Source organism: Callithrix jacchus, chromosome 7 (assembly GCF_049354715.1).
Source record: "Callithrix jacchus isolate 240 chromosome 7, calJac240_pri, whole genome shotgun sequence".
NCBI classification, from domain to species: Eukaryota; Metazoa; Chordata; class Mammalia; order Primates; family Cebidae; genus Callithrix; species Callithrix jacchus.
In genome coordinates this window covers 115288707-115307910 of record NC_133508.1, presented here as the reverse complement: position 1 = coordinate 115307910, position 19204 = coordinate 115288707, and the positions used below count along the sequence as shown (strand labels likewise).

The 19204-nt window shown below is 40.9% G+C and overlaps 1 protein-coding gene and 1 pseudogene across 3 annotated transcripts in view; one reads left to right on the top strand and one right to left on the bottom strand.

The window, feature by feature from the left end:
- Window positions 1-19204, bottom strand: part of GIPC2 (GIPC PDZ domain containing family member 2) — a 91474-nt gene that overhangs the window by 58458 nt on the left and 13812 nt on the right. The window contains exon 1 of one of the 3 annotated variants that reach the window (XM_035251964.3): window positions 19-361. The exons of the other annotated variants lie outside the window; for them this stretch is intronic. Coding sequence (XP_035107855.1) covers window positions 19-84 — 66 coding nt within the window. The 5' untranslated portion in view covers window positions 85-361. Of the gene's footprint in view, window positions 1-18; window positions 362-19204 lie in introns of those variants that run through there. 3 annotated transcript variants of the gene reach the window in all.
- On the top strand, window positions 389-2311 carry LOC100403442 (chromobox homolog 1 pseudogene; annotated as a pseudogene).

The window sequence follows — 19204 nt, the reverse complement described above, 5'->3', positions numbered from 1 at the left end:
CGAGATCATCCCACTCACCCCAATCCATGGAAAAATTGTCTTCCACAAAACCAGTCCTGGTGCCATAAAGGTTGGGGACTGCATGCTTATCACTCTGCCTTATCTATATGGAAGACGGACTAATTGAAGGAGAAAGCAATTGCCCTTTGGGGCCAGAAGATGGAGGGCCTTAAATTATTGCTGTCTGTTAGACATCAACATCTTCAGTATCTATTCCCTTTCCCCCTAATTTTCCTTTGGAAACTTCTCTTCCCCATTTTAAGCCATATGGTAGCTTGGGTGGGAGTGACCACATCCTCAGGTTAAAATTCTTTAATGATGGTCATGCGGCGGGTCGCCGCGCCTGCGCGGTGCGGGTGGCGGGCAGCGCAGAGTGCGAGGCTCTTTTGTTCGTTGAGAGGAGGGCCGTTGGCCTGGGCCTGCGGTGCCGCTCCAGTGAGGTGCTCCATTGCAGCCACCCGGCTCGCTGCCTTCCTGGGCGCCACTCCTCCGGCCGACCCCACATGCCGGTAGCGCTGCACCAATTCCTCTCCAGCGTTTGGGCCCTGCTCTGAGCAGCGTCACCCTTTATATCAGAAAGCTGGTGGGCACTATGGGGAAAAAACAAAAGAAGAAGAAAGTGGAGGAGGTGCTAGAAGAGGAGGAAGAGGAATATGTGGTGGAAAAAGTTCTCGACCGCCGAGTGGTAAAGGGCAAAGTGGAGTACCTCCTGAAGTGGAAGGGGTTCTCAGATGAGGACAACACATGGGAGCCAGAAGAGAATCTGGATTGCCCCGACCTCATTGCCGAGTTTCTGCAGTCACAGAAAACAGCACATGAGACAGATAAATCGGAGGGAGGCAAGCGCAAAGCTGATTCTGATTCTGAAGATAAGGGAGAGGAAAGCAAACCAAAGAAGAAAGAAGAGTCAGAAAAGCCACGAGGCTTTGCTCGAGGTTTGGAGCCAGAGCGGATTATTGGAGCTACAGACTCCAGTGGAGAGCTCATGTTCCTAATGAAATGGAAACACTCTGATGAGGCTGACCTGGTCCCTGCCAAGGAAGCCAATGTCAAGTGCCCACAGGTTGTCATATCCTTCTATGAGGAAAGGCTGACGTGGCATTCCTGCCCCTCGGAGGATGATGACAAAAAAGATGACAAGAATTAACTCTCCTGAGTACCAGCCCCTGTCACATCTGACTGTGGGTTTCAAGTGGGAAGGGAAGGAGTTCTACTTGTCTTGACACCACTGAGGTGGCTTGAGAAGATGTCCTTTGAAGAGCCAGTATAGTTTCTGTGCCCTGCAGCAGCCCAAGTGCTTTAAAGCCGTTCCAAGCTGTACAGTTTGCACACCCATCCCAGTGGAGGGGAAGGGGGATAAGTGTTTCAAGGCAACCTCTTCTGCACTTTGCTGAGAAAAGCAAAGGGCCTTCTATGAAGGACAAAACTTGCAGAATTGGGTGTGTGGGAGGGCAAAAAAATACTGTAGATATTCAACGAGCATCTCCACAACCCACAGCCTTCTTCCCAATAGAAGATAGCATGTGTGTAGTTTTTGAACCCACAACCTTCTTCCCAATACAGCATAGCATGTGTGTAGTTTTTGGCTATTACTGGTGTATTATTTTGGGGAGGGAGGGTTGGGGAGGGGAGAAAGGGAGATGGGTAGCATCATTTTGATTAAATTTGGGGGCCTGAAAGCGGAAATGGTGAAGCAATGGAAAGAACAGACAACTAATGATATGCTTCTATGTCCAGAATATTTTACTTTTCAAAAAAATGTCATTGGCACCATAAATAAGGACTGTGAGAGACTGTTTAAAAGCTGTGAATGTCTGAAACTATAAGCCAAGGTGTTCCCTGCCTAAACTTACTGCTGTTCCCCACAAAGGACTAAGCCAGTTCATAAGTTACCAAGTTACCATTTTGGAAATGGAAATTGACTGAGGAGGGAAGGTCTTTTATTGGAGAGTATGCAGTACAAGCAGATCGTTCTCTCTCAGAGGTGCTAATTCCTGAAATTAGAAGACCTTTCTTTTCCAATAACAAAATTATAAAAATCAGCTTGTTCATCCAAGCCACTGGCTGAGGTGTTGGGGAAGAGGAAGAGGGTGGTAGAGGAGATAAGACAGTAGGGAAAGACAAGGGCCTATGCTCTTAGTGGGGAGAACTCTTGGAGCCATTCTCTTTTTTTGAGGTTTGAACTCTGAAACCATTGGTGGCAGGGTTCAGTCACTGACAGCACAAGTTTCACTGAATTGATTCCAGAGTTGGGTGGCTTGGTCCCAGGAGAAGATTAAACTTTCATGCTGGGCAGTGGTTCACTTTAAAACACACACACACACACACACACACACACACACACTCTTTAAGAAATCCTAAGAAGTAACATACCCAAAATGCTCTGTCTTGAGTCATGAGATCCATCAGTTCTTGATATTGTTTAGACTTGCATCTAGAGCTACATTGTAAAAATCTTTTTAGGCATGTGTTAGATTTCTGCGAAACTTTGTTTAAATGTAAATTTCATACTACACTGTCAGTTTTTGTCTTAATAAAACTATAGATTTATTTTTAAAAATTGTTTAATGACTACTAGTTTAGGCCAAGAAGATCCAAGAATGAACGTATTCGGGTTTTGGGGGAAGAATCCTCTTCTCTTTTCCATGGAAGCTACCAAACACTGGTTCTCTCTTCCTCACTTCTTCTAAATTGTGTGAAGTCTAAAATGATGGCAGCTGTCACTCAAACATTAGAAGAGTGGGCCTGGCAACAATGCTGACATGGAGGAGCACAGAGCCTCTGGCTCCCATCTTACTTAAAGACAGTCAGGAGTGGACACTGCAAATTATCCACTCTTTTCCCCTCCTAACACAATTCCCAGATGTGTACACTTTGCAAGCACTTTGGAGGAAAATGACTCACAGCCCCTGTTCCAGGCATAAAAGTGAACTGGCCTAAGTGGTGGTTCAGGAGTAGCATGTGGCCCAATGCCAGCCTCTAAGACACAGAAGAAGATGTCCAGGAAGCTCTGGAAAAGATTTTTTTCATGCCTAATAAAGAAACACAGGAAGAGACAGTCCCTTTCTTCCTCTGTATGTTGCCTTATCTGTATGTGGTCTAGGAATTTCTACCACCATCTTCCTGCCAGCTGAGAAAGATACCAATGCCAAGAATGGCGAAGCAAAAAGATGAAATAAACCTAAGTCCTTGGTGACATTGGTGAGTTACTCAGTTAATCAATTTGGAGCCCACTCTACTACCCCTTTTATTTATTTTGAGACAGGGTCTGTCTCTATCACCAAGGCTGGAACAAAGTGGCATGATCATGGCTTACTGCAGCCTCAACCCCCTAGGCTCAAGTGATCCTCCTGCCTCAGCCTCCCCAGTAGCTGGGACCACAAGCACATACCACCAACTAATTTGTTTATTTTTCATAGAGACATGGTCTCACCATGTTGCCCAGGCTGGTCTCAAACTTGTGGGCCTAAGTGATCCTCCTGCCCTGGCCTCCGAAAGTGCTGGTATTACAGACACAAGCTACCACACTCAGCTCTCTTTTATGTAAAATAATAAGTTATCTTGTTTTAGCTAGTTTGAGTAAGTAGTCTTCTGTTACTTGCAGCTGAAAACACACTCTCTGATACACAATCCTATCCCAGAATGTTTAGTTACATGAGTCAATAAATTTCACCAAGCCATTCTGGGTTGGATTTTCTGTTACTTTCAATTAAAAGGTTCCTAACTGATAGAATGATTATACCTTGTTTCTTTATAATTCCTCACAGTTTAAAAGTTCTTTCTGCCTTTTATCTCATTTTATCCTTTAAAAAATATCTGAAGTATGTGGTGAATTGTGTTTAATATACTGAGGTTTTATGGCATCCTAATTTCATATTCTATCACCCCTAACAAAAATTTCAGACAATCCCTCCTCCTTACTTCCAATATCAGTAAAATAAATAATTCGATAGACTGAAACTGTCTCATTCTTGTCATGCTGTTAAATAGGAAGAAGAGAAAAGGAAACACAAGAGAAGAAAATAATGGATAAAGAGTAGAGTTCTAGATCTAGTCCCAGTTATGTACCCTTCAATCTCAGGGGGTTTAGTTGAGTCATTTTTGCCTCCTTGATCCTCATGTAAACTGTGGCATTATTAAAGTTTGGTCTATATCAAATGGTCATTAGAAAAATTCAGTAAATGTTTAAAAGTACTTTTGAAACTAAAACGCTCTTGTGAGGCCAAAGTCAGAGGATCGCTTAAGGTCAGGAGTTAAAAGACCAGACTGGTCACCTAAGCAAGACTACATCTCTTAAAATTAAATTAAAAACAATTTTCTGGGCATGGTGACACATGCCTATAGTCTCAGCTACTTAGGACTGAGGCAAGAAGATCGCTTGAGCTCAAGAGTTCAAGACTGCAGTGAGCTATGATTGTGCTACTACACTCTAGCCTGGGTGACAAAGCAAGATCCTATCTCTAAAAACTAACTAAATAAATAAAAAGGCTCAATTTAAAGGTTATTATTATTATTCCTGGAATGCAGGCGCTTCTTGAACAATGATATGTAGACTTAGGCTTGACAGCCTCTTAAAGTACACGACCTAAAATATCAGATTTCCTTCCCTTTTAATATCATAACCAGGATCTATTTCATTTCTCCTCATAAAAAAATTATCCTTCAACTTTTGTTGTTGTTGAAGGATAACTTGCAGAGTTTCCTTGCTGTGCATTTATATTAAATTGTTACTTTCTTCAGTATTTTCAAATTCTTACCACATGGTTATGATTATTTATCATTGAAACTCAATATGGCTAGGAAAATAAAAGTTTGAACTATTGCACAGTCATTAATATCAATTAATATTGCTTTTTCCCTGATGTCACCATTATATACTCCACAATGTGCTTTGTGAATAGCATTAAATAAATATTTGTCATTCGTGTTTCAAAAGATATTCTGGTCCACAAACAGGTTAACAAATCTCTCCCAAAACACACCAAATTCACGTTTAAAACTCCTGGAAGTCCACTTCCAACTTTTTTTGTCAAATGCCTTTCTTAAACAGGAACTGAGCTGGCCAAAAATTTCACATGTTCCAAAGACCTCTGGAAGAAATTATGGGCTTATGCAGCTGGAATTACATTATTTGTATATGTGATTTTAAACATAAGCAGTATTCTAATTATTTTTATATGACTACTCTCCTACATCTCAATCTTCCCCAAAAACTTTGCTTTCATTTTTATACTGTATCTCAAATAAACATTATAGAAATAGCAGCCAATGTCATTATAGAAAATAAAGAAAAAGGCCAGTACAGTGGCTTACACCTGAAATCCCAGTGCTGTGGGAGGCCAAGGTGGGTGGATCACTTGAGGTCAGAAGTTCAAGACCAGCCTGGCCAATATGGTGCAACCCCATCTCTACTAAAAATAAATTTTAAAAATAGCCAGGTGTGGTGGCATGCACCTGCAGTACCAGCTACTCAGGAGGCTGAGGCAGCAGAATCTCTTGAACCCAGAAGGCAGGTTGTAGTGAGCTGAGATCAAGCCACTGCTCTCCATACTGAGCAACAGAGTGAGACTCTGTCTCAAAAAAAAGGAAAGGAAAGAAACCATACTTTCATCAGGAGTTAGTACTACATATTTGTACATAAGAAAACCACCTGGATTATGTTTCCTTTGCTAGTGACTAAGGTTTTATCTGGGTTGCTCTTATTATCTAAATCTCAAAGACTTCCTCAAAGAGAAAAACAATAATTATTTTACTTCCATCTAAATCATTGTCCTTAAAGTTATAGAAATTAAAAATAACCTAAAACAAATAACAAAAGAATTATGGGGGAGAAAAAAACAGCCATGTACCCTGAGCGCTTAAGAAGAAAGGATCAGCTCTAGCTAACCCATAGGAACAGACTCGCAGTACTCAAAACTCTCCCAAAAGGCTCTGAGGGTCTTATGCTACGTAATCGCCCCTAAAATATTTGGTAAATGTGTCATATCAAGGAACTTGTAGAACTCAAACTAGTCTTCCATTATATACATAGACTGGGCAACTGTATACAGTTGGGATACTGGCTCCCACTTCCAGTGAAGTGCTGTATGTGATAGCAAATGAGCTAGGGAGAGGAAGGTCAGCAAAGATTTTTTTTCAAAATCAACATTAAGGTCCAAAAAACATTGATTACTTAATGTACCAGCTACTTTCATATGTTACCTCGTTTAATTCTCAACAACAATTTTATGTTAGATGTATCATAATACCATTTTTTATAGATTAGAAAACAAAGGTTTAGAAGGGAAAATGGCTTGTGAAGGGTCAAATATATAGTAATTGGTAGAACTCGGACTCCAATCCTGGTTGTCCAAGTTGTCTGCCCTACAGTGACTCTCTGACACCTAATATCTGTGTGGGGACATCTAAGTTACTGGCTAAAACATTAGCCCGACTAAATCCTTGTGAGTCAGGTCATGAAGACAAGTATCAATATGACCTTTGCAGGGGAGAAAACAAGCTCAGACATGTTAAGTGATTTGTGTAGGGTCACATAGCTAGCAAATGACAATGTCAGAACCAGAATTTGGGCTTTTCCTAACCCATGATACCGTAGCTGTGATGTAAATATAAACTCAGCTTTGAATTTAAAACTTCTAGAAAACAGGCATGATGGCACATGCCTGTAGTCCCAGTTTTTTGGGAAGCCAAGGTAGAAGGATCATTTGAGCTCAGGAGTTTGAGACAGCCTGGGCAACTCAGTGGGGCTTCTTTAAAAAAAAAGAAATAAAGAAAAAAGAAAAAGAAGAAAGAAGAGGAGAAGAAGAAGGAGGAAGAAGAGGAAGAAGTAGAGGAAGAGGAAGAGAAAAGGAGAGAGTAGAAGAAGGAGAAAGAGAAAGAAGAGGAAGAGGAGGAGGAGCCAAAAAAAACAAAGCCTTATAGAAGAGACTATACAGTTTTATACTCTGTATGGAGCCAAATACATTGTGTTCATTTAATAAACCCCTCACTTTCTAAAAGGAGTAGGATAGTTTGCATAAAAGAGCTATTTATAATTAGACTTTAAAAGCCAAACATACTATACAGTAAATATCAAAATAGTAATATATTATTTAATCTAAATTATTATAAATGATTTTAAAATTTCTTCCCACTAATTTTTAAAATGAGTAGTTACATTTGTTTCTTTGTATTATAAACACAGTAATTTAAAATCTTAAGGCTGTTACTTTTCCAGTATAACTCATGTACTAAATTTCTAGGATTTGTCTTACAATATGTATAATTTTATATACACAGTGCCTTTGACTTCATCTCGTCAATAGCTACAGTAATCCAGAAACAAGTTTCACGGGCTGGAAAAGACATAAATTTGGCAACAAGACAGATATTGAGAAACATGATACCAGTATGCTGTATTTAGACCTTCATGAGCGTAAAGCCCTGTCCTGAACTGTGTAGAACTTTCTATAAATGATTCACTTCTAAATTAGCTGCCCTGGGTCAGCAGTGGCAAGCCTTAAATAAAAGGTGAATCATCACTCTTTGTACTCTTCTCCAGTGGAACCACTTTTTTCGGTATTACTAATGAGTAAAATAATATGACAAATAAGAATTCTATCCAAAAAAAGAAAACCCATCAAATTCATATTTTGAATCTACCAAATGACTTCCCAGAATAACCAAAAGAACATTTTATTTTATTTTTACTAATGAAATCTAATAAAGGGAACTGTGTGTCCAAGAAAATCAAAATCCCAAAGCAGTCCTTGAGACACAAGAAAAGGATAAAGAATTGGAATAGGTGTAAGTCTTGCCTTTGTGGACATTACACAAATACTAAATCAACGAATAAGATAAATCAAATGCATGTAGCGATATATATAATCCTCTCCCACAGTATTTTGACACTCAAAGGAGATACCTGAGCTTATCCTAGTCTAATAATGCTGCAACACTAGATGCCAATTTGAAAGACATCATAAATCACTGTGATCCCCCCAGTCCGGTGCTGTGAAATTTTCCATGCTTTCTGAACCACTTATCTTCTTAAAAGCCTCCTCTTGTTTAAAACTAAGGGAGGCTTTTAATGTAAGAGATTCTAAACAGACAAGGGGAGACTATAACAAGGGACATTTTATATGCTAGAATAGGATGGTTTATAAAACATGAAAATTATACATAGTTATTAGTAAAGAGATTTGTGGATTAAACTTTTCAGTTTAATGAACAAATATACAAATATAATTTGTAAAAGATTGCTGTTAGACCTCAAAAGGATCCTTTAAAAAAAACTTTAAAATTTGTTTGGCAGAAGTTCACAGAGCACTGTGTTCATTTTGGCCCAAGAGGCTGAATTCTAACCCCTACAATGAAATGTCTGAAGAGTGTGTGATATTTAAGAAACACCCAAATGAATCATGGAAAACTGGAAAGCAACCATGATGAGCCATTCAGGTGTCAAGAGGGAGTGACAGGGGAAGACAGTCTATTCCTTACTACTCCCTAGAGCAGGAATTCTGACAGACAGAGATGAGCACTCTATGGGGAAAATAGGCCACCTGAGAAAACACCAAACATCTTGAGAGAGAGAACATAAATTGATGTTTCTTCTAAACTAAGACACCTAAAAGGCATCATAAAAATGTACTACAGGGGCAGGGTGTGGTGGCTCATGCCTGTAATCCCAGCACTTTGGGAGGCGAAGCCAGGCAGATAACCTGAGGTCAGGAGTTCGAGACCAGCCTGGCCAACATGGTGAAACCCCATCTCTACTAAAAATACAAAAATTATGGTGGCAGGACCCTGTAATCCCAGTTACTCAGGAGGCTGAGGTATGAGAATGACTTGAACCCTGGAGGCAGAGGTTACAGTGAGCCAAGATTGCACCACTGCACTCCAGCCTGGAGGATAGAGAGAGACTCTGTCTCCGAAAAATTAAAATTAAAAAATGTACTACAGGGTTCCCTAGATTAGGGGGATAAATAATTTGGGAGAAAAGAGTGAAGGCAAACTCACTGACTACCTTAGACACTGAAATTATTCATTAGGAAGTTTGAGAGCATAAGAAAATGCACCTATGGGTAGGCCTGGTAAAACTGAATCCACAAGCAAGGTTGGCCCTGAATCTGGAGTGTGTGTGAGGATTCTTCTAGGTTCAGGGTTTTCAATTTTGAACCATTTCCTGCCCCAGGGATAGAGTAAGCCCAGGAAACTGAGACTGGGAAAAGGTGAAGCGCAGCCAAGAACAGAATTCTGTCACAGACGGAGATACACAGGCACCGCCCTGGCTGAAAGACTGACCTTTGCCTGGAGTTGTTGATTATCAGCTCCCTGTTCCCCACTCTCACCAAGCAGTCTCTTCCAACTCTGCTTGCCAACATTACTGCCATTCCTGCCTGCAAGACTCCTGGTGTTGGGGGAGGCAGAGCACTCAGAAAAGAGAGGGAGAGGACCAAGCAGGGGCGGGAGCTGACAGGCTACCATGGGACTCCATCCTCAACTCCGAGGAATGTGTCACCAAGCCAGAGCCAGGACGAGGAGTACCAGTCTCCTGACTCCAGTCTGGGTGCTGACACTGAGCCCTCGCTACCTGCTTCTCTTTTTATGAGCACGCATTCTCCCTCTCCCTAGCCCTCCCCAGACGCCTATAATGCAAAGCCTTCCTTATTGCCCAGGAAAGGGCTTATATATTGCTGGCAATTAATAAGTATATGATAAACTTTCTCACATAATATTTTTCTTCTGTCTCCTTTTCTAGCAAGCAGTTCGGTTATAACTGGGATAACTCTAGGTCCCAGTTTATCCCTGTTGTTCCAGAGTCAATACAAATACTATCTTTCACTCTCTGAAGCATCTAAGTTTGGAATATCAATTATATGGTAATCTGTTTATAATGAATTTCTTATTAAGCTGATCAAATCACCATGCTCTTGCTTCAAGATGCTGAGACTTAGACAGCACAGGATAAAAGGAATATCATATGATTTGGATGTTGAGGAAAGGCAGTGGTAGAGTTCTTCTATCCCTTGCAATTGAAGTAACCTTCCCCACATGCCCCAATCCTGGGCTTCTTGGGAGAAAATGGAAGTCCTTACAACTTGCGCATAACAATCAAGATTCTAGGAAACTTAATGAATATGGGGCGGTTGGATATTAACTCTAAATGTTCAGTGAGGGGAGGAAGTAGAATAACAGAATTATATGCTGGAACAAGTTATATCACAGGCACTCTCTATGCCTAAAAATACGACACGAAGAACTACCTATGTTACTAAAAGGTTATTTCTGGCTTAGAAGAGTAAGCATTGACAAATGCCATACAAAATGATTCTGAATAAATTGGCATATGCATTATTACTCGTTTAACTGAAATGTTCCACTTAGTTGACTGAATTCACTTATTAGATTTATACTAAGTTTTACTGAAAGAACCCTCATCAGAAGAGTCTGGGTTAGTTACTATAACGGAAGTCCATACGTATAGTTTAGACTGAGGACCATCCACAGAGATAGACGTTAAATTGTTCTTATTTTCTGGATTTAGACGAAGGGTGGGAGAATGAAAATTTTACCTGGTCTAGCACAGAAAAATTATAAGAAAAATTTGAGGCCTGGCATGGTGTCTCACATCTGTAATCCCAGCATTTTGGGAGGCTGAGATGGGCCAATCACCTGAGGTAAGTAGTTTGAGACCAGCCTGAGCAATATGGTGAAACCCCATCTCTACTAAAAATATATAAATTATCTGGGTACGGTGGTGGGCAACTGTACTCCCAGCTACTCAGGAGGCTGAGGCAGGAGAATCACTTGAACTAGGAGGCAGAAGTTGCAGTTAGCTGAGACCACAAAACCACACTTCGGTCTGGGTGACAAAATGAGACTCTGTCTCAAAAAAAAAGAAAAGAAAGAAAAACTTGCAAAAATAAGTGTCATCCAGCATCTTTTTTGAAGAAAGGAGTAACATTTCTCAAGCCATTGTTCTGGACACCTAACAGTGCTATTTCATTTAATTCTCACAACAGTCCTATAAGGTAGGTATTCACTGTACATTTTATCAGTGAGAAAACGGCTGGAAGATGGCATCTCCAGGAATCAAACCCAGGACAGGCCGCCCTTCTCTGAAACCTTCCTTCCCATCTGATCTCAAAGCCTATGCTTTCCTCTCATTCCACCCTAACTTTCCCAACTGCTATAGGACTCTATAAGCCTGTCAAATAGCCACAGCAACAGGTGACACTTCAAGATATTACAAAAGCTTGAAACATCATAAATTTTTCTAAAATCACTATGCAATTTTACATAATTTTTTAATTTAAAGTTCAGGGTACATGTGCAGGTTGTACAGATAAACCTGTGTCATGGAAGTTTGCTGTACAGATTATTTCATGACCCAGGTATTAAGCCTAGTACCCGTTAGTTATTCTCCCTGATCTTCCTCCTCCTCCCAACCTCCAGCCTCCACTGGACCCCGGTTCCTGTTGTTTCTGTGTGTCCACGCATTCTCATCATTTCACTTCCAGTTATAAGTGGGAATACACAGCATGTGGTTTTCTGTTCCTAAGTTAGTTTGCTAAGGATAATAGCTTCCAGCTCCATCCACGTTCCTGCAAAGGGCATGATCTTGTTCTTTTTATGGCTGCATAGCATTCCATGGCATATATAGACCACTTTTTATTTATCCAGTCTATACTGATAGACATTTAGGTTGGTTACATGTCTTTTTCTTTGCTATTGTGAATGGTGCTGCAGTGAACACACACCTGCCTGGGTCTCTACAGTAGAATGATCTATTTGGGTGTATAGCCGGTAATGCGACTGCTGGGTCAAATAGCATGTCTGCTTTTAGGTCCTTTTGTTTGTTTGTTTTTATGGTGAAAAGATATACATATGTTTAGAATTAGCCAGCTGGACTCAGTTTGGATGATCCCAATTTTGTTGGCATCCTCCAAAGCATCATAATCAGGAGTTGGTGGAACATATGCCTTCTTCTCTCCATCAGGCCGAATCAGGGTGCTGACCTTGACCACATCCATGTCAGAGAGCTTCTTCACAGCCTGTTTGATCTGATGCTTGTTGGCTTTAACATCCACAATGAACACAAGTGTGTTGTTGTCTTCTATCTTCTTCATGGCAGACTCAGTGGTCAGCAGAAACTTGGTGATAGGATAGTGATCAAGCTTGTTTCTCCTGGGGGCGCTCTTCCGAGGATATTTGCATACCCTCCATAGTCGCAGTGTCTTGGGCCACTGGAAAGTAGGTGACATGCAGACCTTCTCTTTTTTGTGGCTGCGGACCCCTTTCAACACTCCTTTCTTGGCCTTTAAAGCCTTCGCTTTGGCTTTGGCTTCAGGAGGGGCAGGAGTTTCCTCCTTCACTTTCAGTGTCATCTTGTGAAAAAGGTCCTGTTTTTAGGTCTTTGAGGAATCACCACACTGTCTTCCACAATAGTTGAACTAATTTACACTTCCAACAACAGTGTATAAGTGTTCCTTTTTCTCTGCAACCTTACCAGCATCTGTTATTTTTTAACTTTTTAATAATAGACTTACACGAGATGGTATATCACTGTGGTTTTGACTTGCATTTTCTAATGATCAGTGATGCTGAGCTTTTTTTAATATGATTGTTGGTCACATGTATGTCTGCTTTTGAAAGGTGTCTGTTCTGGTCCTTTGCCCACTTTTTAATGGGGTTGGTTTTTTTCTTCTTGTAACTTTCCTTATAAATGCTGTATATTAGACCTTTGTCAGATTCATAGTTTGCAAATATTTTCTCCCATTCTCTAGATTATCCATTTACTCTGTTGTTAGTTTCCTTTGCTCTGCAAAGCTTTTTAGCTTAATTAGATCTCATATATCAATTTTTGTTTTTTCTTGCAATTGCTTTTGATGTCTTCATCATGAAATCTTTGCCTACTCCTATGTCTAGAATGGTACTGCCTAGGTTGTCTTCCAGGGCTTTTATAATTTGGGATTTTGTTAAAGTTTTTAATCCATCTTGATTTAATTTTGGTATATGGTATAAGGAAAAGGTCAAGCTTCAATCTTCTCCATATGGCTAGCCAGTCATCCCAACATCATTCTCCAACATGGAATCCTTTCCCCAGTACTTTTGTCAGGTATGTCAAGGACCAGATAGTTGTAGGTATGTGGCATTATTTCTGGGTTCTCTTTTCAGTTCCATTGATCTATGTGTCTATTTTTGTACCAGGACCAAGTTGTTTTGGTTACAATAGCCCTGTAGTATAGTTTGAACTCAGGTAGCACAATGCCTCCAGCTTTCTTCTTTTTGCTTAGGATTGCCTTGGCTATTCAGGCTCTTTTTTGGTTCCATATGAATTTTAAAATAGTTTTTTCTAATTTGAAGAATGTCCTTGGTAGTTTAATAGAGATAGCATTGAATCTATAAAATGCTTTAGGCAATATGGACATTTCAATGATATCAATTCTTCCTATCCATGAGCGTGGAATGTTTTTCCATTTGGTAGCGAATCTCTGATTTCCTTAAGCAGTGTTTCATGGTTCTGCTTGTAGAGATCTTTCACCTCCCTAGTTAGCTGTATTCCTGGGGTGTGTGTGTGTGTGTTTGGCAATTGTGAATGAAATTGCATTCCTGATTTGGCTGTCAGCTTGGTCGTTGTTAGTGCATAGGAAGAACATCACAAATTTAACACGTGAAACTCATGTTTTACTCTTTTAATTACAATCCTATAAGACTGATCCTGGGCAGCATAGTGAAATCCTAGCTCTACAGAAATATTTTAAAATTAGCTGAGTATAGTGGCATATGTCTACAGTCCTAGCTACTTGGGGCCTGAGGTGAGAGGATCACATGAGTTTAGAAGTTCAAAGTTGCAGTGAGGTCTGGGCACGGTGGCTCACACTTGTAATCCCAGCACTTTGGGAGGCCAAGGCGGGCAGATTATTTGAAGTCAGGAGTTCAAGACCAGCCTGGCTAACACAGTAAAACCCTGTCTCTACAAAAACACAAAAAAGCTAGCCAAGTATGTTGGTGTGTGTAATCCCAGCTGCTCAGGAAGCTGAGGCAGAAGAATTGCTTTAACCCAGGAGGCAGAGGTTGCAGTGAGCCAAGACTGAGCCACTGCACTCCAGCTTGGGCAACAGAGTGAGACTCCACCTCAAAAAATAAACAAAGTTGCAGTGAGTTACGATTGTACCACTGCACGCCAACCTAGGCATAGAACGAGGCCCTCTCTCTAAAAAACATTTTAAAAAGATGGATCCTAAAACTAAAAGCACAAAACCAACAGGAGATCTTTCTCCTTGTTCTCCCCTCGTGTTGTTTCCCATCCCCACTCACTCTCGCACCTCCCTTTTTATCATCTTCTAACTTCACAATGTAGGACAATTACTTAACCTCTAGCAACCAGGTATAAAGCAGTGTTGCTGGGGGTGAGAGGCCATACTGTCCTCTACGGAAACAGGTAGAAATATCAAGGGGTCTGTTTGCTTGTTAAAATGGTTGTATGGCACCATTGGCATTTGAAGGAAGCAGGGCATGGTTATGGATTCTGTATGAACTGCGATGCTTGAGAAGCCCAGCTTGATGAAGAACTGCCTTGCATTCCACACGGCGTTCACATGTCCTGCTAGACATTCATGCTGGAAGGGTAAGGGGAAACTATTATTATTTAAGCCTGGCCCCTAATTCTGTGTTACACATAGAGTATTTTTTATTCTGAATTTTTATGGACTGCAATTACTACAGAAATCAAGGGAAGACTGTACTTTTTTATGCCGTGCCTTACCGAGAGTTATTCATCCTTTCAGAAAATCAAGTCACTGACAGCAATGCTGCCCATATTATTTGGATTTGTAACACAGAACATTTATAACAGTCTGCTCCTGTTGTTGCCCTGTGGCAATTCTATGAGCATTTACAAATATTAATATCATCTCTTATTTTAAAATGTTGACTATAAGGAAAAGGAGACAAAAACACTCAATTAAATATTGAATCTCAACTTTTTTTTTTTTTTTGTAGACAGAGTCTCGCTCTTTTGCCCAGGCTGGAGTGCAGTGGCACAGTCTCAGCTCACTGCAAACTCCATCTCCCAAGTTCAAGCGATTCTCTTGTCTCAGTCTCCTGAGGAGCTGGAATGACAGACATACACCATCATGCCTGGCAAATTTTTGTATTTTTAGTAGAGACGGGGTTTCACCATGTTGGCCATGCTGGTCTTGAACTCCTGGCCTCAGGTGACCCACCTGCATCAGCCTCCCAAAGTGCTGGGATTACAGGCATGAGCCACCACACCCAGCTGCTTTATGCCTTTTAAGATAACTTTTCCAAATACTTGAATATTGAAATCCATATTTGTTTCTCTCTAAAAACAGAATTAAGGAATTTTTTAATTATGTATACAGGTAGAAAGCATTGTTTAAAATCTTATTTCAGGAAAGTAAAGATGGTATCATGAAATATTTGTTATTAGAGGACACCTTTGTGTCTGCTAAGGTCAAGAATCACTTGTGTAAAGGAAAGAACACAGACTTTGAAGTCAGATAGACCTTAGGTCAAAAACATCCCTCTGGACTGTGCAACTTGAGTAATTTACTCTTACTCTAAGCTCCAGTTGTCTCTTCTATAGACTGTAATAATTTCTGGGGGTTCTGGCAAGAATTACCATTTCAGTTAAGATAGCATAGGTTCAGTGGTAATCAGTATTCAACAATAATTCCTTGGCCAGGCACAGTGGCTCACGCATGTAATCTCAGCACTTTGGGTGGGTGGATCACCCGTGCTCAGAAGTTCGAGATCAGCCTAGGCAACATGGTGAAACCCCATCTCTACCAAAATGTGTGTGTGTATGTATATAGGTGTGTATATGTGTGTGTGTGTGTGTGTGTGTGTGTGTGTGTGTGTGTGTGTGTCAGGCATTGTGGTGCAAGCCTGTGGTCCCAGCTACTGGCTGAGGTGACAGGATCACTTAAGCCTGGGAGATGGAGCCAAGATCATGCCAGTGCACTCCAGTCTGGGTGACAGAATGAACCCCCTTTCAAAAGGAAAGAAAGAAGGAAAGAAAGAGAAAAAGAAAGAAGGAAGGAAGGAAGGAAAGAAAGAGAAAAAGAAAGAAGGAAGGAAGGAAGGAAAGAAAGATACAATAATTCCCTTCTCCTCAATTCTCTAGAGACAGAATGAACCCACTTTCAAAAGGAAGGAAGGAAGGAAAGGAAGGGGGGAAAGAGAAAGAAAGAAAGACACAATAATTCCCTTCTCCTCAGTTCTCTAGATATGTTTCCCTTCCTCTACCCACTTTTACATAGAGGCAGGAAAATCAAGACAGGAAGGGAAAAGTATAGAGGACACAGAAGGAGGAAGGAAATAACAGGAATTACGACCAGCACCTAATCCCCAACCACACCCAGAACACACTGTTAGTATTAAATGTGAGAAGCGTCAAGTGGTTAAATTAAGGTTCTGGCCCTGGATCATGAGGGACACAGTGTTAACACCAATTATACAACCACGACTATATTAATGAAATATACAGATATGTAAACTGTTTCAAGAAGAGATACACAATTATCATTTCCTCAACCTCGTTACTGTGTATCCCTTTAAGGCTACTTTAACACTGTAACTTAAGAACCTGTGACTTTTATGAACTGACATGTAGAGCCTGGATTTTAGTCATCCCTCTACATGGGCTTTGATTTAATTCCTGGGAGATTTTTTTATACACACTGCAAATACACATTCTGAATGCTTGAGTTCTTAAGCCTCTTAGCCACCACTTACAGAGGGTCAAATATGTTTCTAAAAAGCAAACATTCAGGCTGGGCACAGTGGCACATGCCTGTAATCTCAGCACTTTGGGAGGCCAAGGCAGGCGGATAACCTGAGTCAGGAGCTCAAAACCAGCCTGGCCAACCCCATCTCTACTAAAAATACAAAAATTAGCCAGGCGTGGTGGCACATGCCTATAATCCCAGCTACTCAAGAGGCTGAGGCAGGAAAATCGCTTGAACCCAGGGCCTAACTCAGTGTTTAAAATTAGTGTAAAGAACATTTTATTATAAATTAGCCAGGTGTGGTGGCGCATGCCTGTAGTCCCAGCTACTCGGGAGGCTGCAACAGGAGAATCACTTGAACCCGGGAGGTGGAAGTTGCAGTGAGCCCAGATCACACGACTGCACTCCAGCCTGGGCAACAGAGTGAGACTCCATCTAAAAAAAGAAAAAATTCTACCACTGACAAAGCTCTAAGTCCCTTCAACTTCCTGCTCCAAATTTTAATCACCCAAACCTCCGCATGCTCCAAACGGCAGGGCTAGAGTTTCTGAGATGAGCAATGAAGGCCTGTTTTTGGATCCCAATTCAGACAAGCAGTGACGGAGCCACCTTTCAGCTGGCTTCCTCTTTTCTTCGTCTGAGTGAGCAACTAACCCAAAGGTATTTGTTAGTGACTTCTCTCTGGATAAGCAGTGTCAAGGAACATGTTTGGTTACGCCAGGTGATGGGGGTTTACACTAAGGAGACACAGGGAAGCAAAGGCAGCACAGGAAACAGGCAGACTTCTTAGAAAGTATTACAATTTGGCTAATCACCATTAAAGACACAGTGGCAGCTCTCCTGGCACAAGGACTCCCTGGGGGCCCTCTGAGACACTGCAATATGGTGACTGCCATTCCAGGCCTCAGCGTCTCTTTCTCAGGGCTACAACTCTTCTCCCGCTACCAACTGTACAGAACAGAAAACAATATGCTCCTAATTGAGTTTTTTAAAAAAAAGAAGATAAAGTAGGGGGATATATCCACACAAATATGAATGTTTTATACACACACACACACACACACACACATATACACAAATTCATAGACTTTTTCTGGAAGGACAGCAGAGAAAGTAGTTACAGTAGATGGTTCTGGGTGGCTCACATTTTTTGCATGTTTACCATGTAAAAATTCAATTTAAATATATTACTTTTTCAATTAAAATAATCATTTACTGTATAGCTCCACTGTGGACTTCAGCTTTATAAAGAGTAATTTCTGCTGGTAACTTCAGTAAATGAATGCAACACAAAAGCAAGAGATCACTTTCCTTGGTAGCCTCTAGTTAAACATTATGGATGCCCTCATTAACTGAGAGCCAACAGGTTAATGGGAAAAGGACTTGAGAAGTAGGTTGCAGTTAACACTGAGATAAAATCAAGAGATGAAACAGGGTCAGCTGCAGTGCATGGCTATAATCCTAGCATTTTGGGAGGCTAAGGCAGGAGAACTGCTTGAGTTCAGGAGTTTGAGGCCAGCCTAGACAACATGGTGAAACCCTATCTCTACTAAAAATGCAAAAATTAGCCAGGCATGGCGGCACGCACCTATAATCCTAGTTACTTGGGAAGCTGAGGTGGGAGGATTGCTTGAGCCTAGGACGTTGAGGCTTCAGTAAGTGATGATCACTGAGGGTCTCAAAAATAAAAATAAAAAAGAGAGATGAGACAGGTTAGATCTTACAAACAGATCACATCCCAACTATATCCTTTACTTACAAAGCTTTGAGGTGACTATAAAAGAATTTGTGTAGTATCACCTTCCAAAATTTCCAGATATTACTTTTGATGTCAGAAAAGCAGAAAATATGCTTTAGCTTCTAAGAAATTCTTACTTCAAGTTTAATTACTGTGCCTTACTGAATTATATTCATAGAATTCTATTTTCCAGAAGTCCTCATTAAGTTCAAAAAGACTACATCTTCATTTTTTATCTCTAATTCAAAGTGCTATCAGCACTTCAGTTTTAAACTCTCTGACCAGCACATCTCTAACAAGAAGTGAATCTCTAAATGACTTTATGTTTTCTGTTTTTGTTTTTTGTTTTTTCTCTCTCTTGTTGCCCAGGCTAGAGTACCATGGTACGATCATGGCTCACTGCAGCCTGAACCTCCCTGGGCTCAAGCAATCCTCTTGCCTCAGCCTCCTGAGTCCTGTCCAAGCTTCACTTGGGGCTAGAGCTGGGACTACATGCACACCTCACCATGCCTGACTAATTTTTGTTTTTTTTGTAAAGATGGGGTTTCACCATGTTGCCCAGGCTGGTCTTGAACCCCTGGACTCAAGTGATCTGCTGACCTTGGCCTCCCAAAGTACTTGGATTGTAGGCATGTATGTGCCACCACACCCAGCCTAAATGACTTTAGATACAGGGTCTCCACCATTTCAAGGATTTCTATAGTCTATCCACTTGCAAAACACTGTCATA